Source organism: Anthonomus grandis, chromosome 2 (genome assembly GCF_022605725.1).
Source record: "Anthonomus grandis grandis chromosome 2, icAntGran1.3, whole genome shotgun sequence".
NCBI lineage: Eukaryota > Metazoa > Arthropoda > Insecta > Coleoptera > Curculionidae > Anthonomus > Anthonomus grandis.
Genome location: NC_065547.1, coordinates 2,072,478 through 2,097,601, shown reverse-complemented (window position 1 = coordinate 2,097,601; position 25,124 = coordinate 2,072,478). Strand labels below are relative to the sequence as shown.

The 25,124-nt window shown below is 33.7% G+C and overlaps 3 protein-coding genes across 3 annotated transcripts; 1 reads left to right on the top strand and 2 right to left on the bottom strand.

The window, feature by feature from the left end:
- Positions 1-49: 49 nt before the first annotated feature.
- On the bottom strand, positions 50-1,200 carry LOC126733593 (major prion protein-like). Its single transcript, XM_050436943.1, has 3 exons — positions 1,114-1,200; positions 999-1,053; positions 50-450 (listed from the first exon to the last, which is right to left on the bottom strand). The coding sequence occupies exons 1-3, from the start codon at positions 1,159-1,161 to the stop codon at positions 68-70; spliced, it is 486 nt and encodes a 161-aa protein (XP_050292900.1). The 5' UTR covers positions 1,162-1,200; the 3' UTR covers positions 50-67.
- An 11,285-nt stretch (positions 1,201-12,485) lies between these two features.
- On the top strand, positions 12,486-13,021 carry LOC126748258 (uncharacterized). Its single transcript, XM_050457367.1, has 2 exons — positions 12,486-12,611; positions 12,670-13,021. The coding sequence occupies exons 1-2, from the start codon at positions 12,573-12,575 to the stop codon at positions 12,976-12,978; spliced, it is 348 nt and encodes a 115-aa protein (XP_050313324.1). The 5' UTR covers positions 12,486-12,572; the 3' UTR covers positions 12,979-13,021.
- Positions 13,022-19,393: 6,372 nt separating this feature from the next.
- On the bottom strand, positions 19,394-21,423 carry LOC126748267 (uncharacterized). Its single transcript, XM_050457380.1, has 2 exons — positions 21,374-21,423; positions 19,394-19,635 (listed from the first exon to the last, which is right to left on the bottom strand). Exons 1-2 carry the CDS (start codon positions 21,413-21,415, stop codon positions 19,441-19,443), a joined length of 237 nt encoding a protein of 78 aa, XP_050313337.1. The 5' UTR covers positions 21,416-21,423; the 3' UTR covers positions 19,394-19,440.
- Positions 21,424-25,124: the final 3,701 nt, after the last annotated feature.

The window sequence follows — 25,124 nt, the reverse complement described above, 5'->3', positions numbered from 1 at the left end:
ACAATCATAATTTATTTATATAAAAAAGTACAAAAAAAAGCGCTTCTGCTCCAAATAAAATGATCTTTTATCCGGTGTTTGACCCTCCAATAAATGGCGGTGGTGGTGGGCCCCCAAAACCTCCCGCCTGGGTCATATTGGGAGTAACCGAGGCCGCGGTGGTGGTGGTCGTAGTGGTCGTACTGTTCATGGGACCGCCCGATTGTCCTCCACCTCCTCCTCCCCCTTGTTGCCCCCACGAGTTACCGCCTCCCGAAGATCCTCCACCACCTTGTCCCCAGGAATTTCCACCTCCCGACGGCCCGTCACCTCCCTGCTGCTGTCCCCAGGGGCCTCCACCACCAGGACCTCCAGGGCCTCCCGGACCCCAGGGACCTCCTGGACCTCCTCCGGGAGGACCCCAAGGGCGTCCGCCTGGACCCCAAGAACGTTTCACTGCTCGGCTTAGGCCTTGAAAATTATGGTTTTTTTATGTTTGTGAGTATTATAAAGTGGCTTTATTGACTCTACATCTCACTCTTAGTATTTCTTTAAATATTTCCTATGTTTTGATAAGTTTTTATGGCCATCTAAATAGCTTTAAGGAATGGCTTATGTTAGTTTTTAAATGAGTGGTGTTCAAGACTCGAGGAGGGTGTAGAGGTCTTTTACAACTGAGCTGGGGCATAAATTTGTCAATGGTTTGACCCATGAAAATAATTAATTTTTATCTAATTGTTTTTTTTAATAACATTTTATAATAGCCTAATGACTTTAAAAGAAACAGATAGCAAATTTCTTGGCGCCCAACGTGTGGGTCCTCATTATAAAATTATTATATGTTTTTTTTTTCAATTTTTGAGATAATTGGTACATTGGTATAAAAAATAGCAGAAACTTTAAATTTGATTTTTAGGCTAAACCGTATATCTACAGAAAAAATTATAGAATAAAAAATTACAATAATTAAATTCTCTATAAGCTACTTATGAATGGATTTTTTTTTGTCAGGTCATTACCTTGTGATGGTTGCTGGGATGTTATAAATGTTCCAGTGGTAAAGAGAGTGTTTTGCTAAAAATTATTAAAAAAATATATAAAATTAATGGATGTTAGTATGCAAAGAAGACTTACTAGGAATAGTACTAGAAACAGTACAATTAGGTTCCCCAGAAGAGACATGATTAAAAATTGAGCTTTTTTAGATGTTGGGTTTGCGTACTGATGTTTTATTTTGCTGCACGAGTTTTTATATATTTTTTCGCTTTATTAAAAAAAAAGGATGTGAATCATGAATGTACTGCTATTTCATTGTAAATTATGGTGTTAATTAATAGCTTTAGAATTTGTCTATTTGGTGTGAAAATGTAATGACTTTATAATAATTTGAATTTACTGAAATTTACTGAAGTTAAATTGAATAATGATTTTAATGAGCTGTAGGTACTAGTTTAAAAGATTGTCAATTTTTTTTAATTGAAAATAAATTAATATACAGGGTGTTTCCTAGTACGATACGAAACTATACAGGGTGAATCGTTAGGTCGTTTTATGAAAAAAAGTTCCTATGAACGTATGTCGGGAGTTGCTTTGTTTCTGAGATACAGGGCGATGAAGGTTCAAAAAAATACTATAACTATCCTTAAACCGATTTGGTGCAGTTATTTGAAGTTATAAGACGCTTATTTACCTCTAACTAGATTGAAATTATTAGGTCCAGTGGTGTGTCAGTGGGCACCACATGCTTATTATTGAGAAAAAAACAAGGCCAATAATTAATTGTTTTGCAGCTTTTTATTTATTTTTGTATTTAAGCAACTAAAAATACAACTTTTTCGTATCTTATATTATCTTCATATCTGGCTTTGATTTCGAAAAAAAAAATTTAAGTATCTTTAACTCATTCTAAAAATTATCTATGGACGACAACATGAAATAAAAACCAATTAATTCGATAAACAATTTCGACCTTAAAGTAAATGAGCAAAATGTCCACCCTCCAATGCACGACTTTGTGGTCTCTTGTGTCTTGTTTAATATGATAATAAACATTCAACTTCTACGATTTTTATTATCAGATTTTTGAAATACAACAAATACATTGCTTCTTATGACAAATAATTGGCAAGTACATTCAAGTACCTCCTTTGTACCTACCTGCTTTGGAGACCAGCTGACAGTGATGGAATTGCTATAAGTAAAATTCAGCTGTCAATTAGCAGTGATTCATTATTCTATCATGAATAATTTTACTAACCATGAAATGACCGACATGCACTTTATTTATGGATTACCAGGACAGGTAATTAATAAGTGTGAAATATTAACACGTTACTCATATGTCACTTTTTTTAACATGTTAAATAAAGTGACATATAATAATGGACTACAATGAAATTTTAAATAAAATTTAAAAAAAAAACTTACTTTTTATAATGATCATAGAAAAAATAAATTTTACCGATCAGTCAAAGTAGAAAAATGTTGCAAATAAAACGGGGAATTTAAAAATATTTTTTAATACAAGAAAAACCAGTCGCGTATTATTTTTCTTTATAAAAGTATTCAGCGGAAAACCCGCACACACGCCACTGGAGAACATAAAAATGTTAAAGTATGTTGGTAAATGGCTCTGGATACACAGACCCCGTATACCAATCTTTGGACAAATATCTACAGGGGTATTTAAGTTGTCGAAAAAAAAATAATTTTTTTGTTAAAACTTTACCACCCTGTAGTTCAAAATCTAAAAGGTTTAGGACCTATGTTTATCGGAACTTTTTTGCGAATTTTTGTCCAAAGAATACGTTCCTGAATTTTGTCGCAATATATAAAAAACACCCTGTATATCTTATAGTATAATAATGAAATATCATACACAAAGAAATCTAGAAAAAGATAGGAAATGCATTAACGTGTATGAAACAACCCAATAAGATATACAAATAAAAAAACTTAAGAATACAAATTTGCTCAAAACTAAACAAGGATTTAAAAAATAAAATTTATTTTAGAAAAATGCAGTGGAGTACTTTTTTTTATAAAATTGCGATGTTATTTATATGTAGCCAATTTTTCTTCCTAAGTAGATTATTAACTACACATAAGCACGGCAGCTATTCGTCAGGTGAGCAGGGTAGTGGGTGGGTGATCCCCTGGTCTTTAATGAATTCGAACCCACGATAAAACCAAGGAACTTAAGTGAAGATTTAAAAAACTGGGATTTATCCAAATTTATAGTAAGACCAGCGTCTTGAAGTTTACCCTTTACCTCCTCCAACAAATTCAAATGTTCCTCAAAACTACTACTCAGGATCAGTACATCATCCAAATAACTAAAGACTTTTGGCTCATACTTAGGACCAAAGATAGCATCCACTAAGCGTTGTTGAGTTTGTGCTGCATTACACAAACCAAACGGCATAACTCGAAACTGAATAAACCCTTACCAATGATACTAAAAGCAGTTTTTGGTCTAGACTCTGGATCTAGTGGAATTTGCCAAAAAGCTTTCCTTAAATCAATTGATGAAATATACTTAGCACCTCTTAGCATACTCAAAATTCTATCGATATTCGGGAGTGGATAATTGTCAGTTTGAGTTACCTCATTCAGAGTGCGACCGTCAAAACAAAAGCGATATTCCCCATTAGATTTTTTTACTAGAAGAACAGGAGAACACCATGGGCTATTTGAAAGTTCAATAACACCCAATTTGAGCATATCGTCAACCTCACGATTTAAAATTTCAGACATATAAGGGGATAATGGATATGGCTTTTTCTTGAATGGTTTTGCGTTGCCAGTGTCTATAGACATAGACAGTTTATCGGTAAGACCAAGTTTATCCTTACTACTAATTAAATTAAATGACCCTATGACTCTATTAGCCCTAAAACGTTGCTCCGGACTAAGTCCATCTAATGAACAAAGGAAATCAGACACGAAACTGCATTTGGTTTGCTTAACCACTAACTCTGAGTCAGAATAGTCGCTCTGAACACACCACGAATTGTCTCTAAAATTGACCATAACCCTGAATTGTTTGGCGAAATCAACTCCCATGATAAAAGCTTGTGTTAAGGAAGGAACTACGAGTGCTCTAATAATATGACACGTGGAACCAACCACGATAGGTAAATCGATAACTCCCTTAACTGACTGAGGTTTACCGTCAGCTGTACAAACGCTTCTATGTGGAGAAGAGCTAATTTTCAAATTAAATTGTTTTAAAATGTCCAAACCTTCAGAACCCACAATACTTGAAGTTGCCCCTGAATCAAACAAAACAACAATGTCCTGATCGTAAAGTTTCAGAGAAATATACGGGCGATTGTCTGAACTCTTACTAATAAATAAAGGAGATATTTGTTTTTGATCCAATTTATAAAAATTTGAAACACGTTTCAACCAAACTTCCCAGTTAGCTTTATTAAAAAATTTATTTTTAGATACTATGACCCTTTGATTAAGGTTAGTGGACCGGCCATTCTGTACCACATTCCTTATTCGTTTTTTTTGAAACAATTAGGACAAGAAGAAAACTTAAAGTTCTTATTTCCACATTTGTAACAGAAAATTTTTCTCTTAGTTCTACAATCACTAAAATTATGATTAGGCTGATCACAATTCCAACAAATAATATCTTGTTTAGCATCATTTGAATTATTTGCAACGTTCCTTTTATGATTTTTGTGATAAGAATTGAATTTTGATTTATTATTAAAATTTGTATTTCTTTTATGGAAGTTAGGATGGTTGCCATCATGAGAATCAAATTTATTAAAATTAATATTAGCACTATTAGATAACACTGAAATATTCTGACTGGCACTAGGCTTATTTCTAAGATTCAAATTTTCTTCTAATTTCCTACATAGAACAATTAATTCATCTACAGTATGTATATCTGACAACCCTAGGTGGCTAGAAAACTCTGAAATAAAATTTTGTCGAATATATTTAACTTTTGACACCTCAGCAGGAGGTCTAGACAATCTACAAAACAAAGTATCTAAATGCGCAATGAAAACATACACTGATTAATTTTTCTTTTGCTTTCGACTCTTAATTTGACACCAAATATCCTCATCTGCATCCAACGGTAAAAAATCTTTTTTCAACCTTTCCACCAGAGAAGACCAACTGTTAACCGTACCCTTAATACATTTAAACCATGCAAAAGCATCACCACTAAAAAGTTCAACTGCTGACTTAAACAACTCTTCCTCAGAGACATCTCGAGATTGAGCTAGTAAGTTGATACGTTCCAAGAAAGCATATAAACCTCGGGCATCTCCATTAAATTTAAGACCCCACTCAGATATATTTATTTTCTGAGCGCTACAAGAAACAATAGGAGGGGCAACATGAACGGCCGGTACTGACAAAGAAAATGGAGAAGATGGTCTTGCTGAATCACTTTTCTCTGCTTTTTCGAGCAACTCAGCTTCTAACTGTAGACAGGTTGTGAAAACTTCTTTGCGAAAAGTAACAATTTCATCAGCGGTTTTTGAAGATGTAGGATCAGGATGATCAGGAAAATGTAAGACTCTTCCTGAGACATGATTTAATCTTGACCTTATTCTACTAAAAAGTGCATCTTTACTAGTTCCCTCAAAATCAGATATAGGGTCAATTGGGGTAAATGTAAACTGGGGTAATTGTAGACACATCTAAAATAAAAAACACGACAACATTTAGATTTCAAATTTGGCGCGAAGCTCACTATTCGAGTCGTGCCGACGTCGGGCGAACTCGGTTTCCCTCGAAATTTTACTCCTGTTTGTGCTCTTGCATTAGTTGGCTGATGCAATTTGATGTGTTTGGTGGTTTTATGTTGAATTTCGGCACTGAAGTTTTCGAATGCAAATCATCAGGTAAGTTAGATATTTCATTTGGACATTGTTTGTTATACTATTGTGTCTATTTTACGCCTAAATGTCTGTCGACAAATTTTATAATCACTAAAATAATTCAGTGTTTACATTTCCCCCTAATAAATTTGTTCTTGGGGGAAATGTATACACACTTTTGGGTTAATTGTAAACATAATAAAATTAGTGTCTCGCCGATAATTTATGTAAAATGAGTAATTTCTTTGTCTTGTTGCAGTGTAAAGTTGCCTCGTACTTATGTAAGGAAAAAAGAAGCACCTTCTTATACAACTAAAGATGTTGCGAATGCCGTTGCAGATGTCCAAAATAAAAATAAACGTATCGTCAAGCAGAAACGTTCTATGGTGTTCCCAGATCAGTTATTTACCAAAGGATAGGAGGAAGAAAGACTCCATTAAATGTGACAAAGGGTGGACGTTCCCAAGTTTTATCCTCAGATATCGAAAATGAAATAGTGAAATGTTTATTGGCACGTACTGCGATGGGTCTACCATGTGACAAAGCAGAACTTAGACAACTGGTTGGAGAGTATGTTAATGCAAAAGGTTTAATAATACCATTTAAAAATGGAGTACCGGGAGAAGACTGGTACTACTCATTCATGAGAAGACATCCTGAACCGGATCTTAAGAAACCGGAACATTTGCAAAAACTGCGGAAGGATGCTAGAAAACCTAAGATCGTCTACCATTTTTTTCATGACCTGAAAAGAATCATTGATGAAAATAATTTAGATGATAAAGGAAGCTTTATTTTTAATGCTGACGAGTCAGGTTTTAATAATGATCCCTATTGTATTAGGGCAATTGGAGAGAAAGTAAAGGCCCTGTGCCGGATATCAATTCAAGGGAGCTGGAGCTCAGACTCGTTGGACTTCCAAAAGCACCTATCCAGGAACTCTATATATGTGGCCTCCACTAATGGATGGATGGAGGAGCCGCAATTTTTCCAGTGGTTTACGACAGGGTTTATACCTTACATTAAAGATTTAAGAACTTCCCAAAACCTTCTAGATCAAGCAGCTCTACTGTTGTATGATGGTCACAGCAGTCATATGAGCGTCAGAATTATTGAAGAGGCAATGCACAACAATAGGATTTTGATAAAGTTTCCAAGCCATCTTACGGATAAGCTTCAGCCTTTGGACCAGTGTGTCTTCGGCCCCTTAAGGGTGAACTGGAATAAACAATTGGTGAAGTTTGGTAAGGACGAATGGGACGAGGGTGTGGACGGCTAACTAAGGAAAAATTTACCGAATTACTTGGCAAGAGTCTACGGTTTCTAGCAATATCTGGATTTAAAAATACTGGCGTATACCCAGTTGATCGAAACAAATTCCCACAAAATGAATTTACGAGGGCGGGTCAATAAGTCCGTGACTTTTTGGATAAAAGACAGGTTTTTATATAAAAAGTTATTTTATTTTTCAACATAGTCTCCTTTCAGTTCTATACACTTAGTCCAACGTTTCTCCAATTTTTTTATCCCTTCGGAAAAATATGATTTGTCGAGGTCATCAAAATAGGCATTTGTTTGAAAGATAATTTCGTCGTTGGAGTCAAATCTCTTTCCGCCGAGCCATTTCTTTAAGTTTGGGAATAGGAAATAGTCACTGGGGGCTAAATCTGAAGAATAGGGCGGATGAGGAAGTAATTCGTAACCTAATTCATGGATTGTTGCCATGGAAACTGCACATGTAGACCCTTGCATTGTCCTGGTGGAAAAGAACTTTTTTTTGGCCAAATGTGGTCTCATTGAATCTATCCAATAAGTTGGTATAATATTTTCCATTGATTGTTTTCCCCTTTTAAAGATAGTCAATGTGGATTATACCGCGTGCATTCCAAAAAACGGTCGTCATGACTTTATTGGCTGACAAACCCACCTTTGCCTTCTTGGGCGTCGATTCACCCCGAGAAATCCACTGTTTTGACTGCTGTTTGGTCTCCGGCGTGTTGTGGTGGATCCACGTTCTGTCCACGGTGACGAAACCACGCAAAAATTCTTCCATATTGCGGTTGAATAACGCCAAACACTCCTGGGAAATTGTCACACGGTTGCGTTTGTGGTCGATTGTGAGCAAACGCGGCACCCATTTTGCGGAAAGCTTTGTCATACCCAAATGATTCTTTCAAAAATGAAACTACTGAACCATGTGAGATGCCTATGGCTTCCACAATCTCTCTCACTTTCAATCTCCGATCGGCTAAAACCATACCGTGAATTTTTCGATTGTTTTGGATGTAGAGACCTCGACCGGGCGTCCAGAACATTCGGCATCTTCCGTGCTTGTACGGCCACATCGAAATTCAGTAAACCACTTCTTTACCATGGAAATGGATGGTGCAGAGTCCCTATATTATTTATCAAGCTTAGCCTTGGTTTGAGTGATGGTTTTGTTTCCGTAAAAAATAATGCTTAATGAGCACACGAAATTCACTTTTTTCCATTTTCTTCTTAAAACGAGTGGTAGTCTGCTATCAACAGATGTCAAACACAAACTAAATGACGCAGCTCGTTCAAATTTTGACAGGCGTCAACTGACAGTTCTCTGTTGACAGGAGCAGAGTTGACATTTCCATTAAAGGGCGGGAAATTCAAAAAGTCACGGACTTATTGACCCGTCCTCGTACACCATAAGACTTGGCCAAATACGAAGCTGCCCTCAAAGCTCCAAAATCTGTAACATCCGATGCTATTATTATCCAACCAGTATCCTTTAAATCAACTGTTGTTGCAATTTCTGAACCAAACCCACTTCTACCCACGGTCGACGATCAAATACCTTCAACTTCATCATGTTGTAGTCAACATCATTCAGTGTCATCAGCTGAAGGCCGACAGCAGCCTTCTACATCGTCAACTGACTATTAAAAATTATTAGTGGCATTTACCCATAGTCCACAACCATCGACGTCATCGTCTATCAGTAAATCGACAGAAATTACCAACATTTTTTTGCCACTCAGCCGCCGTGAAGATATTGTTGAAGAGAAAAAACAAGTCATGCCGAGATTAAGGCAACAAAGATATGGAGAGGTATTAACAACCAAGCAAGTCTATTGGAAAGACTAAGAGAAGCAGAAGAGAAGAAGAAAAATAAAGGAAAAAAAAGGCTAATCCGAAAACGGACAACAAAAAGTTAGAGCCGAAATTGAAAAAAAAGTGAACCAGTTGCAGAGTCGGAAAGTTCTGATGAAGAAATAAGTCTAGGTGATACTGATGATGAAATAGATTGGGCGGAACCGGAAAAACAAGATATAGAGCTTAAAACAGTCGAGAATTCAGACTTGTCCACAGGGAAATGTATTCTTGTGCAGTTCAAAGGCGGAAAGAGAAAGACTAGTCTTTTTAAATATGTGTGTTTAATTGAAGCTGTGGATGAAAAATTAATGGAAATCAAAGTGACTGGTCTTAAATCCTGGGATACATCAAAAATGCTTTTCAACATTGTTGAAACTGATTGTCAGTTATATAACCTTGAATCAAATGATTGGTGTGCTTCCCGATCCTGGCATTCAAATGAAGGGAGAGAGAATACTATACAACTTTCCAGCAATAGTTCCTGTTTATGAGCAAAACTAATTTTTTATACCTATAATATTATTATAATTACATACTTAGAATAAATTTCTTTTATTAGCGTTCTCAAAAATAGTTTAGTTTTAGTTAAAATAAACAGAACTGTTGGAAAATATTTACTTTTATCTCGATTTTTCATTTATATTGCAAGCAAAACCTTTAAGTTCACATTATTTTGGGGTAAATGTAAACACGACTTATATCAAAAAATATTTTGCTACACAGCGACTTTATACAGTTCATTTATATTTGCCCCAGGTTTTTTTCTGGTAGAGTAAATGTGTCAAGAGATCCTTGTTTACAATTACCCCTAAAGAGTAGGGGCAAATGTAAACGGACAAGCATGTTGAATATATTTTTTTTATCTTAATGTGACTTGTAATTACAGAAAACCACTAGTAATTATCAAAGAAGATACTATAAGCTATGTGACTACTAATTTACATGTATAAAATAATGCGTGATGTCCCCAAAAATCGTTAAGCAAGTCAAAACATTAAATATCGTCCACAATTACCCCAATTGACCCTAAGTTCTTTTAAAGATGATAAGGTTTTATCTATGCCAGACCTTTCATTTTCTACATTGTATTTATGGGCTCCAGGAACAATAAGTGAACCAGCTCTCTGTTTCTCTTTTTCTTTTGCTAATAATCTAGATAATATAGTTCTTTTTTCTTTAGCTGGTCTCTGTACAAAACAATTTCGAACATCTAACTCATAGTCAACTTCATGCTCCAACAAATGGGCAGCCTTAACAGGACCAAGTCGTTCCATTTCAAATTAAAATAAACCAAAACAGACTCCAAAAATATCCTAAAGGTCGGGAAAGTTTGTCACAAGAATTGTCAGTAATATACCATTTCCGAATTCTAGTACAATTGTAAAAATTCCATCTATATTTATTACTCAGTTCAGAAATAAAATATACAATATATATATATATATATAGTGCTTCGTTCCTCTATCCCAGATTCTTTTATCATGGCCTGAAATAGACACTCGGCTAAACCACAATAATCCCTACTAAAAGTTTCCAAGAAATTTACTAAATACTTCTGGTAAGAATTCAGCTAGACAATAAAATGATTAAGTAGGTGTACTTAATACGAAAAAATACCACTCTAATTCAATAAGATATTTTTTTCTAAAACTACCAAAGTTCTGCCACAAAACTCTAAATCCACAGAAATTTAACTTAATTAAATAGAGATTAGTGTTAAGTCAACTAAGACTAAGAAGTCAACAAATCTGTCACACTGTGTCACCCTGTATAATTAAAAATGAGAGGCACTTATATATTGAAAATATTTCACCCCCTCGTCTCCATAATGGGCTGTCACTGTGCGTGGGTACTCAGTACTAACAGGAATTTTAGGAGGTTCTCTTTTTTTTTTTTAACTTAAAAATCAAGTCACCAAATGTTCTATAATCTTCAAAAAATTATGTTGTTCTCACTCTATATAGTAGTTGGCTGTAAATAGCAAGTCATAACTTATAATATATGGTACTGCTAAGAATGCAGCAAAGTTCTAAATGTTAATATCTTTTAAAACGTTTTAAAGATAACTCGACCTGATAAGAAAAATATTATAATCACTTGTGGTCAACTCCGGACTGAATTCTTTATTTAAGAAATGAAAACCAGACAGTGCAGACACCGTAGTATTTCTCGTTGGGCGCCATTATTTGGCGTAAAATCGCATTGGTAAAAATTATTTTCTTTGTACGTCAAAAAATACTCTTTGATACATAAAACACATCTACAAAATAAAAAAAATCATTCTATTAAACGCATTTCACAAACGTCTTTAAATAGTATACTTATAAACGTTTGTATATAAACGTTTAACTTTTATGCAATAATAATTGTATATTATTAACATGTAATAATCCTTCTTGTTAAACGTGAATAAAACACAAACATAATATTAAATTCCTCAACGTATATCATGCAGACATTTTAATATATATTTATAGTTAAAGTTCAACCAAAAATTTACATCTGGTGTAAAGCAAAAATAAACGTTTATTTTACTATCGTGTCATGCTCGGGTACTGTAAAATTTTCTAAATGACTTTTTAAATTGAAAGTAACTTTTAATAATCACATAAATCCAAGTATACCCTCTCTATAATAATTTTAAAATACTTTAGATTGATGAGACCTATACAAATGAAACTTTCACGATTCATAGCTGATATATTAACTTATTTACCTTGTAATTTTCAACTCTAAATGGAATAACCATTGATCTAGTTATGAATTTTTAAAGCTGACTGTAGCTATCAATAAATAATCAAGAAAATATAAGTTTGTGTAGTATAAGTAGGCCAGGCATTCCTTTAATAAAAATTAAAATATTTCGTCTTCTACTGTAATCATTCTAATAATCTTTTGTTCTCTCAAAAATCAAAAAACTTTTTTCGATCAATATAGCCCTATTGACATGTTACTCTTTTTGAGCTAATTTTTTCCAGTTAATTCAATGATAAAATCAGAATTTCGATATCACTTACGGTTGGCTTGAGAATTTAAAAAAAAATTAAAAACCAATCGACATGGTACTGTTTTTCAACTAATTTTCCCCAATTAATTCAATGGTAAAATCAAATTTTTAATACCACTAACGGTTCATTCAAAAATCAAAAACAAACCTTAAAAAACAAAATGAGTTCGTGAACTTGTTATTCATTTTCAGCTAATTCAAACGCAAAGTCCAACATCACATGAGGCTTTCTTAAAAAAAATAAATCCGTCAAATACCACAATTTTCAATTAAACAACATCCTCAGCTTTACATTGATCAAATCATCCATTAATCAATTTAATTGCATTACGATTACAATAAAAACGTGATACTTTAGCATCCACAAATAATTGTATTTTAAAAAATTGCGGAAACATTTTTTTACAATGAAGTGCGCCTCGTTTAACAGATGAAAGATCGTCGTAGTACATTATTTATTGCGAAATAATTGCGCTTCTTTATACTTCGTGCCATCATCATAATAATAATAATAATAATTATTATTATAATTTAACATAAAAAATGGCTTGTTTAGTATAAAAACGGATATTTCATTACGAGTTCTTGAAGCGTCAGGTTAGAAAATGACTATCAAAGCGCTTGTGATCGTTTCAGCACTTTTGGTGAGTGACACACAAAAGAAAAATCGTGTAGTGATTTAAAAATTTGATAATTTTTTAGGTGCTTTGCCATGCCCAGTTTGGTCAGTACCCCCCTGCCCCATTCAGCGGCGAATCCCCTTTCTCTTACCCATTCCAGCATGCTGGATTAAGTCAATTTCGTCCAGGACCGTACCAGTTGAGATCTCCACCCCCACCGCCACCACCACACCATTTCAACCCTTTTGATAACGTTTATAACGAGGAGGGTGAAAAGTTGACCTGCAGGATGGTCTGCAGTGCTTCCGCCAACGATACTGACGAAGTGGAAGAGCTGAAACCCGAAAAGAAGGAGAGCGCCGAGAATAATATCGAGAAGAGAGATGGATAATTTTTTGAGGTTTTTTTCATTAATAAACTTGCATCGGTTTTTAGTGATTTTAGTTTTTATAAACCGTCCTGTAATTGGAACCTTTGGTGTGACGCTCAAGTTAAAAAAACAGTTTTACCACAAACCGAAACTCTTTATTTTATTTTATTTTATTTCACAAAAGTGTTTCGCTAACAATGTACATACATACAGCCCGGTCCAGACTGCGTAACAAAACATGTTATATAACAAAGTTATACAACGTACAGCTACGTTTTATAACTTGTTATAAAATAGTACAGACATCCGGACTATGTAACAAATCAAATCTAAGCCAAATGAGTGTACATTTTACTTTGTGGCAGTTGTAGGATTTAAAATGTTCTCAAACATAGAAGACAACTGTTTTAAAGGATTTAGCAATGAATGTTATTTAGCATGGATCCATTGCCAAAAGACATTAAATTTGCTAGTAATTTTAATAACGTCCTGAGGGTGACAAGGTCTAATTTCGAATACTTTATAAAAGCTCTTATTGACTGTTTAAGGAACAGAATTAAAGTAAGTATACATTGTGTTTACAAGCTTCCTGGTATTCACAAAATAAATCACAACAATTTTCAATGCGCTCTTGATGTTCTTCCTGAATATTTACTGTTCCATGATAATACACCGACTCTTTCAAATAGCTTTCCGGAAAAAAATCGCAAGGCGTTAAATCTGGTAAGCGAGGAGGCCATGAAATGGCTCAAATTGCACCCTATCACTTATAAGAAAGCTCATTATTTAATATTTATTATTAATTAATCATAGCATTTTAAGATAGTAATAAATTCAACTGCCAAGGCAGAGGTCTCAAATATATTGAAATATAAGGTCAATGGACTGGACTACACGTATTTTATCCTTATTAGGCAACATCAGATCTATTGTAAGAAACAAAAAGGAATAGAAGGTTGTACGAACAAAATTTAAAAAAAGTTGAGGACAGGAAATTTTTGGCTTTTGTTATTTCCAATTTTTCTGGAACGTCAAATTTTGTTACCTTTAGGACATTCATGTAATACTTTGACTTTCACATTTTCATGTATAATAGTAGAATGTCGTACAGCGAAGTAATAAAACCTCATAACCAATCCGGCAAACTGTCTGAAGAATCGTCCGTTAAATTTTAAAAATCCTTGTTCCAGTATTAGATTTAACAAGGTTATCTATTACGACTAATAGTCAATAGATTCAAAATTAGTAATCTACGTGTTATAACCCCGAAAAAATCACAAATTGTTTTTTTTTGGCATTTTACTTGAACCTCCCTTCTTTGAAATGGAAAAATATTTAACAAAAACGATTATTTGGAAAAATATCCGGAAATTTATATATTCCTTGTGAATTCAATCAAGGATACCTTGCCCTGAAGAAGCAAATAATCAGAAACACACGTTAGCAAGCACCATCCTTGTTTTCTTCGGTTCTTTACTTTTTTACCTACCTGGACTTTATCAATTATATAGTGATGCCACGAAACTTGTTTTTTAAAAAAACTTTATTCAAATAGAAAACGACTAATTTAGTACAGAGTTAATTCAGAGGAATTTTTTTTTTAATGTTTTCGGACCACTAATAAATGTAAAAGTGATAGAGACTATAAATGAAAATTATCTGTTATTTGAGAGTTAGAAAAATTCTCAAAAAGTGAAGTTGGGCAATAATTTATCAAGGGGAGATAAGTGAAAATATTCCTTGTATGTCTCCTAAATTATGTCTGGTTTGTTCTTTTAACTGCCTGGAAATGATCAGTTAAAATTTTTAAAAAATCAGTTCACTTTTAAAAAATCATCTTCATTTTCTTTATTAATTTAGTTATTTATTACTTCTAGGGAATTTTCAGCAGCCTGGAATAAAACTAATTAATTTATTTTAATGATTCGGGCAATTTAGACAATCGAAAATGAAGTTAGATGTTTCAACTGCCTTTCTGGCAAAGTTGAAATCTATTTAAACTTTTTCAATTTCTTCTCTCAACTGCCTGGACGTAACAAAAAAAATTTATTTACAGTTTTCTGTCAACAACTATTTTTAAATAAGTTACTGGTTAATTACTTTCAGGCGGTTGAAGCAAAAACTAGAAGAGCTTTCTAATTGGACAATTCAAGTAGTTAAAATATGTAATGGGATTTTTAGTCCCCGGGGGTTCGTAGGTCAAAGAAACCACTAATGTCGGGAAATCTCAGTTTATTAACCTCAGTTACGAACTTAGTTTTAACACCTTTTAATAATAAAATAGATAATATAAATTACTAGCCAAGAAACAGGACAGTTGTAACCTTACCTTTTAATAATAAAAGCACTGGCCCGGATTAAAACCTTTTAACGGAATCATGGAGTCAAAGGCGCCACACTTCTTTATTAAATGGTGACAAACGAAGTAATAATCATAAGAATACTCCGAGCAGAAATGTAAGGTTTAAAGAATGTCATACATTTCCACAAATAAAGAAAATGTTTAAGACGCCCGATATTCTAATAGAATAAACTATAGGAGGTCGTTCCGCTACAAATATCGTTCTTCTTTTCCTTTTGTTTCTTTTTCAACTGCCTGGAATAAAATTAATTATTGCTGGTATATTTAGGGCAATTCTAACAAACTTGTAGTTGTTACCATAGCTCAAAGAATTTCTACCATGATGTTTTTTCCATGCCTTAATATATTTAATTTCAACTGAATAAAATCCTAAGAACGAGTAGTTGTAATGCTTACAAATGTCTCATTCATTTTTTTTCTCAATTGTCGGGAGTTATGTGCATAAACCCATCCCTATTATAGCATCCATTTTGCAGCATAAACAATATCAGCGTATTTTATTTTATTCTTTTTTAGGAGGTTTTCACATAATTGTAAAAATTAATTATAATCATACACCCCCAACGGAATGTACTAGTTTTAAGCTTATTTCTTAAATAAAACTTTTTTAAAAGGCATTTTGCTGGTTTAAGTTTACAATTCATTATAATAATAAAAAAAATAGTTGTCGTTTTTAAATTTATAAAATGTAAAGTCCAGGTAGGTAAAAAAGTAAAGAGCCGAAGAAAATAAGGATGGTGCTTGCTAACGCGTGTTTCTGATTATTGGCTTCTTCAGGGCAAGGTATCCTGACACCCAAGAAAAAGAAATAAATTCTCGAGGAAACAGGAGCGGACACAACAGATTTTAGTGTATTCAGGTTCGCTCCTGCTCGTGACCCATTAATGTAATTTGCTTATAATGAGAAAAGTCCACAAACGTACATATGTCATGAAAACAAACAAAGAGTATGTTTTGTCAATGTCTATATATATACGAGTATGTACCAAGAAATGAATGTTAGCCATAGCCAAAGCACGAATTTTCAACTACATTCATTAGTTTTTCTTTTAGTTATTCAAATTTCGTTGTTACCTTTCAAACCCGCCAATTTTTTAAATTTTGTGTTTAGTAGAGGAAACCATGCTTGATAAAATTGGTAAATCAGTTTGTCTAAAAATAAGTTTTTTTTTAAATGTGTGTGTACTTCTAATTCAAAAGTACTACGTTTGCAATATAAATGTTTGATCTCTAAACCTAGTCATATTTGCTTGGCAAAAACATTCCGGTTGAAAATAAAATAATAAGTTTTGGTTAGTGCCCAAGCAGCCAACGAATTATTTTTGGTTTACACCAGGTGTACATGTTTGACTGAACTTCAACGATAAAAATTGGATAAAATGTCCAGGTGATATACATTGAGGAGTTTAATATTAAGTATATGTTATTCTTAGAACACTGAAAGGCTAAAATTAGCATTGCCATGGAACTATGGGCAGTTTGTTTGCTTGCAACATCTCTGATGCAATGTTGTCAAAAGCTTATCTAAAAATGGCAAAAAAACACTCCATAATATCATAAAAATTAATCGCTTATTTTGACAGGTATAAAACAATATTACTCTATAAAAAAGTCAATATTCAAAATTAAATGAATACAGATAACGTCCCTATATTAGAGAAAAAGGCAACAACATTGCAACGCCGCTTGATCGCATTGTTAATTACACCGACACACGGAATCTTTACCAGTGACGTCGTCAAAAAATATTTACATGATAAATATTTATGTTTTAAATTATTAACAATAATTAACGTTATTGAACTCTTTATACATTTTTTTAATGTACTTCATTAGAGTAAAGGTGTCTATCTAATAAAAAACATTGTTATGCAAATTAAATATTATAGATTAGATTAGTATTAATTTTTTATTAAGATTTATTTCTATGATCCCTTTTTCTACGTTTATGATGATGGTTCTCCCTTGATGATGTTATGACAGTATCGGTATTTACATGTGAAAATATCGGCTTGAATCGCCTTTTTCATACCATAATGGAGCACAAAGGTCACCAGTTTCTATCATCGTGGCAGTTCACAAAAACCTTTTATTACCTTTTTGACAGATGACATTTCGTAATATGTCATCAGTTTTTTGCTTGCGGTGTTGCCATTTCAAATTTTTTAGAAGCGGTTTTAGGAATAAGAATGCTATTTTTTTTTTTGCTTTAAAGATGTTGTTTTTGCGCTTAGCATAACATATATCTATTTCTACTAATTATTTTTAATCCAAAACTCTTTTCAAAATCTTTTTAAATATTCTAAACGTCTTACTCTCGGATCTACAGGACGTTAAAAATCTAAAAACAAAGTTTTTTTTTAAAAACTCTACTACCAATGTAAATATTTGTTTTTTTTTAATTTGCAGAATAAAATTTCAGCAAATTCATATTCTTGAGTTTTTTTAATTGGGGCATCGTTTTTACCATTCCGATTTTTGAAATTTGCTCGTTTTTGTAAACAAAATCGTCACCTGTCTGCCAAAACCATGAATGTGAAATTTTCTCGATTTCTCGTTTTCCATACCAAATAATTCAAAATTAAAATTATTTTAATCTGCTGAAATATGCTTTATCGATTTTGTCATTTTCGGTCCTATCGATTTTCAACATTCGCGACTTAACGCTATTTATTTTTACATGTTATGTTCATATTTATGTTTACATGTATTAAAACATCAAACCCTTCAAACGCTAGATCATAAATAAGATGGAATGCGATTCAATCCATTCTAAAATTGAAAAAAAATCAAAATTGGTATCTGTTTATGTGCCTGAAGGTTGGGCACAGCTCCTACGAGACACACGAATAAATCCAAGGCCCTTTAATGTAATAAACTTTATGTTTGAGGATTTTCTTGATTTTAAGTCTTATTCCCTTTTAAAAACCAAGTTAAAAAGTCCTTGGCGAAGTATTTGCTGATGACTTCATTACGAGAAAAAAGAGCGTCAAAAGATTTTCTATAAAACCAGCTTCAAAGAGTCTTTTTTCTTGGAGAAAGCTGATAAAAGACGCAAGGGATATTATCCAAAAAAAGAACTACTGCTAGAAAAAGCTTACCAAGGTGATCTGCCAATTACAAGGTTAAAATATGCAGAAAAAATGTGCAAAAACGGAACCATTCCGGCTATTTATCATCCCTTTTATAGAAGTTTAAAAATTGATAATAAAATGAGAGATCGGTATTACTGGAACCCAACTTTAATGAGGAATCTGACTATGAGTAAAAAGAGCTTAGTTTTTTTTTATTATATTTTTGTATAAGCAAAAAATAAAGTATTTTTTCATATCACGGATTGGTTTTTTTATAAAATATTAAATCTGCCAAAATCATAAATGTGCTTTTTAACATAAAAAAATGTTTTTGATAAAAATTTATATTTTAAGCATTAGAAGTTAAAATTATAAAGTCCAGTGCAACGATATATTAGAATAGTCACCCGTCAAAACACCAGCATTTTACATCTCAAACAATGTAAATAGAAGGTGGATGACATTGTTTGGCAGGTGGAATGCTGGTGTTTTGACGGGTGACCATTCTAATATATCGTTGCACTGGACTTTATATTGATATACTAAGCTTTTAACAAAATTTTCCAATGAAAACCAATATAAATGAAAATATAAATTTCCTATTAATCTTTAAATGGCTCCCGCGAAAAATTCAAAAAAATCGAATCCGTGGGGTTGGCAGACAGGTGACGATATATTATGTATCTTCTAACAGTTTAATAAATTTATCTTGACTATATACGGTTGCTAAATACACCAAAAATCAAAAATTTACTAAAAAATCGTTAATTTAACATATATTTAAAGGGGATAATATATGGTGTGTTAGTTGATTGGTAAAACTGTTGTGTGGTTTGAGTCCCAAGAATGTTTTAAAATCTTCTTACAGCAATAGATTCTGCAACATCTTGTATACGAATAAAAATTGATAAAACAAAAGGAAAGCACAGGAAAATTGAAATATTGAAAATTACCTGGAATTCCTGTAAAATCAATATACGAAAAAAAAAACAAACTTAAAAACTGTCCAAATATATTTTATTTATTCAATTCGACCGAGTGAGAGAATCATTTTTTTCGACTTGCACCGCCCCCGGCTCCTGCGCCGCCGCCGGCGCCGCCTCCCGCCCCCGCACTCGCTCCCGCATTGAATCCGATTCCGAATCCTCCTTGAGCTCCCAGGCCTCCCATGCCGCCCATTTGGCCCATGCCGCCCCCGCCTGGCATACCCGGGATTTGAGCGAGGGCCACCTTTTGGCTCACCTATATAGATACAGAAGAGATTTTTGGAGATTTCTGTATATACAGGGTATCCGAAAAATCACCGACAAGCCGCAAACAGGCAATAGACCAGGTGCTCAGGGATTTAAAAAAAATCTATCTTGAATACTTTTAAAATTATAAGCATTCATAGAAAACCGAAAAAACTTGACACCCCCTGTCAATTTTAAAAGTACTCAAGATAGATTTTTTTGAATCCTTGAGCACTTGGTCTATTGCCTGTTTGCGGCCTGTTGGCTGTTGCGGCGTTGATTTTTGAGACACCCTGTATAAGATATAATATTTCAAAATTTCCACCTGCACTAAAACACTTGCTTAAAACTTAAATAATATTGATATAAAACACTTTGCCGAATATTATACTTTTTGTTTCAGGCGTAAAATAAGTGCTTATTCATAAATTTTAACATGATTTTTGGTTATCACTGTATTAAATGACTGATATTTCTAAACTATCTACTTAAGACTAGCCTAAAGCCTAAATATTATTAATATAGAATACTTTTGAAGCTAACTTGTATAATTTTTGTTTCATAAAAATATCCTAGAAGAGTTTTAATTAGAAAATACTTCTACTAGGTTAATTGCAGTTTCATTATGGATGGTAACTTTGCTATTTCTAATGAGAGATTCTACAGTGTATCCCACTTCAGAGGGATACAAGCCAATAACTTCATTATTATTTAAGCATTTTTTTTTCATTTTTAATAGGAAGCTGTATTGCTATTAGGCGCACATTTTGCCCAAAATAGAAATGCGATACCTCATAGAGGTACATGTTAATGGGAGTTTGATATTTTCAGATTTGAGAGTTCTACCTCTAAGACACTATTTATTTTAAATCTATTAAATTATATTGAATCCTCCTTACCCAAGATACTTAAATTCTAATTTTGATAAATATTGATATAGGTGTCATTAAAATAAGACATTGTTATTAATATTTTTTAAGTACATACATATGACGCCACTGGAAAAAGTCACCATTTTCGATTAAACCACTATAATTTCTAATGAATTTTTCATAGGTTTTCCTGTTTCTTAACCAAACTTTTCGTAATTCTTGTCGAGAAATTTGTTTACTGTCTTATCCGAGCTTATAACTCTTCAAATGTTATTGGACGGGTTTTTTAAGCTTTATTGTTGATAGCAGTCTACACTAAGAAATCCAGAGGTGTGAGGTCTGGAGATCTAGGAGGCCATGCTACAAAAAGATGATTGCGATCAATCCATATATTTTGTAAATTTTCAAAATGACCAAACCTAAAAAATAATAATCAAAATAAAAATGTCTTATTTTAATGACACAACCTGTACCAATATTTATCAAATTTAAAATTAAAGTATCTTGGGCAAAGAGGTGTCAATATAATATAACAGATTTCAAATAAATAGTGTCCTAAAGGTAGTTTACACTTGCATCGAAAAATATCAAACCCCATTGAAACGTACAACGTCTATAAGGTATACTATGGGCAAAATGTGCGCCTTATAGCCGTACAGCCCCCTATTAAAAATGAAAAGAATCGCTCAACAAATAATCAAGATATTGGCTTGTATCCAGCATTTTTTGCTTTTGAAATATATACAGTTGCTGTTAAAGTTGCTACTTAACCCATCGACAGAGTATACTCGTTCAGCTAATTTTTTTCTGAAAATTTAGCTTTTTACCACCATCAAGCATACTCTCAAAATATCGAAAAAAGAACTAAATGCTTACCAAAACGGCAACCAAAACAAAGACAACAAGCAAACTTTTCATTTTTCTATAATAAATTAGCCATGCTCTTTTTTCTGAATTTATAGCGATTTTTATCCTTGTAATTATTATTATTGGTACAGTCATGCAAGTCATGTTCAAAATAACACTACAAGACCATTAACAATTTAAAAATAATTGTTATTAGCAGAAAGCAGTCACGCGACATTTTAATTTTATTTATTTGAATTTCAAAAGGCTCTCATTCCTTTAGTTTTGCTCGATATAACCCAATATAATGATGTTTTCGTGATGTGGATAATGGAAATAAATCGCTGGTATAGTTAGTTCAAAATCGGAAAAAATTCGGTGACAATTTTCGATATTGAGGGAGGAACCTGAAAAATTAAAAATTCCAAATTTGGCAGGTCAACATCTCGACTTCTGTGGACACTATCTGGAAAATTCCAACGTTTTGTCTTAGTTTCACCCTTCTGATTCGAATGAGACTATCCGCAAAGTCGTAGCTCTTCTATTAGCCGAGATCTGGCATTTTTATTTTGGACTTAAAATATAGAAATGAAAAGGATTTATCTAATATTCAGGAGCAGATTCAAAAGCAAATGAGAGGCAATCTTAGGTCATTAAAAGGCTAGAATTAGCATTGCGGTGGAACTATAGGCAGTTTCTTACTTGCAACATCTCTGATGCAATGATACCAAATGCTTATGAATAAATATGGTAGCAGAAAATCCGACCATTAGTATTCGTCGTATAGCAAGGCGTTTGGGATTATCATCTTCATGGGTGCATCGTATTTTGAGAAGATCTTTGTTAACGCGCCTACAGACGGACGAATATACCTTGAGATATGTACACGCGCACAAGTACGCACGTACACATCCGCCGGTGTGTAGACAAAATCTCTCTAAAAAATCCGTCGAAGATGTATTCAGTTCCTATTTGAATTTTTGCACACGCGTACGAGTTGCGCGTACATATCTCTCTGTGTGTAGACTAAACGGCCTTACGCATCAAGAATAAAATGCAGTTCAAGCAATTTATTACGTTTTTATTTCAGAAAATTGGAATCGTATCAGAACCAGAAAGTGAAGGATTTAGTAATTCATTACAAAGTCCATTGGATTCCCTACCAGGTACTAGTTATGGAACTCACGGACCGGAACGTGATACTGAAGAATTTAGTAGTTCGGTACAGAGCCTCTTGAATTCCACAGCAAGTAGTACTCGTAGTAGGTCCCGTACAGATGGAAATAAGTCATTAATTCCACCTAGACCTTCTTCTATCAAGAAACGTAAAGCTAAAACAGATGCTCAGATAGACGAAGTTCTTGCTCTTGTTACTGAAAGGCTAAGTCATAATAATGAGGATCAATGCACGATTTTCGGAAATAATGTTGCAGCGAAATTGAGAACTCTTCCTGAAGAGAGACTAAATTATATACAGAAAAGTTGATTAATGACCTATTGTTTGAAGCAGAAATGGGTCATGTTACCAAAGTAACAAAAATTGTTTCGCTTCTTGATTCAGCAGAAAATAATTCCAATGTTAACTTAAACACAAGTACCTCCACTAGTACTTATTATTATCCTCAGAGTTATACTTATCTATCGCAGATTGCTCCACCCCAGCAAAATGTGTCACAAAATTTATTTAATACCTATTCATTTCAAACACCACAACCTCAAGATATGCAACCAATAAAACAGATATCTACTGTTCAGTCACTTCAGACACGTTCTTCTAAGAATAACGATCTATAACAGTTTGACAACGAAGTGTGCGAAACGGATAGCCTTGTCAGCTTTGTAACTAACTTTAAGCCATGATACTTGAACCTATATAAGTAATTAATAAGACAGTTTTGGCTTGGAATATATTCTATTGGTACGGGAGCCAGTAACAGGTTTGGGTGTTCAATTTCCTGCCGGCTGATGACTTGGAGAACGCTTTATCGGGGGTCTTAAGCCTTGTGTATGTCAGCTGGCGCACTAGTGGTGGGATCAACAGGAAAAGCCACCCAAACATGTCATGTCTGGCTGCACAACCTGCGCGCCAGCTGACGCACACGAGGTTTCACGATGCACCCCCATAAAGCGTTTTGCAAATTATCAGGAGGAAATAACTAACCTCAATAGGTAGCTGGCTCCCCTACCATATTGACATTTCTCTGAAATTAATATGTTAACTGTAGATACTTATGTTTATGAGTTTATTAATAAAGATTAAGGTATTATTTTCTTCAATAGTTAGTAAATACCTTTATATACTCATCCTTTAATACTTGATAAATAGCACTGCAGGTCTCCGGAATTATTTTACTTAGCGATTGAGGGGAAATAATACTGGAAAATTTTAAATCTTCATAATTTCTGCCAGTAGCTAGGTATCGAAGTGTAATTGATAGTCTTTCATGTGGTGATATGGCAGACCTCATGCACGCGTCTTGTTTCTGGATTAGTGGTGTTACTAATTTTAAAAGTAATACGTAGCTATCTCCATACATGCAGAAATAATTTCGATAATCATCCGGTTCTAAACGAAGTTCTTCTAGTAGCTTTATATATGTAAAAATCGATCACGCTGTAACAACCATTTCTTCACCCATTTACTTCTTGGCTTTCATTTATACACTAATTGTTTTTGTTTTTTCTTTATTATGCACACACACGCCACAAATTTATATCATGATTACTGACGGTCCCCATGATTAAAAACAAACTTAATAGTAAATTATCTTTACGTGTGTAGGGAACTTCGACAAAACGTATATGTACGCGCATACTTCTACGCGCATACATATCTCAAGGTATGTTCGTCCGTCTGTAGGCGCCTTTACATCCATATCATGTGCAACGGGTGCATGCATTGTTACCCGGAGACTACGCCACAAGAGTACGATTTTGCAGGGATATGTTACGTCGCAACAGAACCGACCCTCAGTTTTTCTGTTTTTTTTATAATATATTAACCCTAGAATTGTGCGCGCTTCCCGTTTCCAACATCAATTTGGAATAAACATGTAGGCTGGAATATTTGAGGGTAAGTTAATTGGCCCTTTTGAATTACCAAGACGACTCAATGGCGAAAGCTACCTCAATTTTTTACTAAATCATTTAAATGGCTTACTAGAAGACGTATCCTTAGAAACACGTCGAAACATGTGGCTGCAGCATGATGGAGCTCCTCCACACTACGCTCGAGTAGTGAGAGTTTATAATATCAACCAACAGTTTCCAAATCGTTGGATTGGAAGGGGTGGGACTATCCGCTGGCCACCGCGGTCCCCCGATCTTAACCCATTGGACTTCTTTTTGTGGGGTTATTTTAAAGAATTAGTTTACGCTACAGAAAGTCGCACTAATTGCGTCAAAAAAATAGAAGAAGCGATCAGAGTGATCAATAACAACCAGCGGGGATTCCAACGGTTAAAAAGAAATTTTATTTGACGATGTAGATTATGTGTAAGGGTAGGCGGCAGACATTTTGAACATTTAATGTAGTTAATACCTTATTAATAATTAAATAAAAAAAATATTATTACAATTTCTTGTATTTTTGAAAAAATGTGCCAATGGTACAAATAAAGTATTTTCCATTAGAAATTGGGTAAGACAAATCTGTATTCAAGTCTTTAATTATGTTATGAAACTACAGCTCATTTTCTGTCTTCATCGCACACTGACTCTCTCACTCTTTCTTCCCGCATCTCAAAGGCCATTTCGATATGGACGAGTTGTACATTAATTT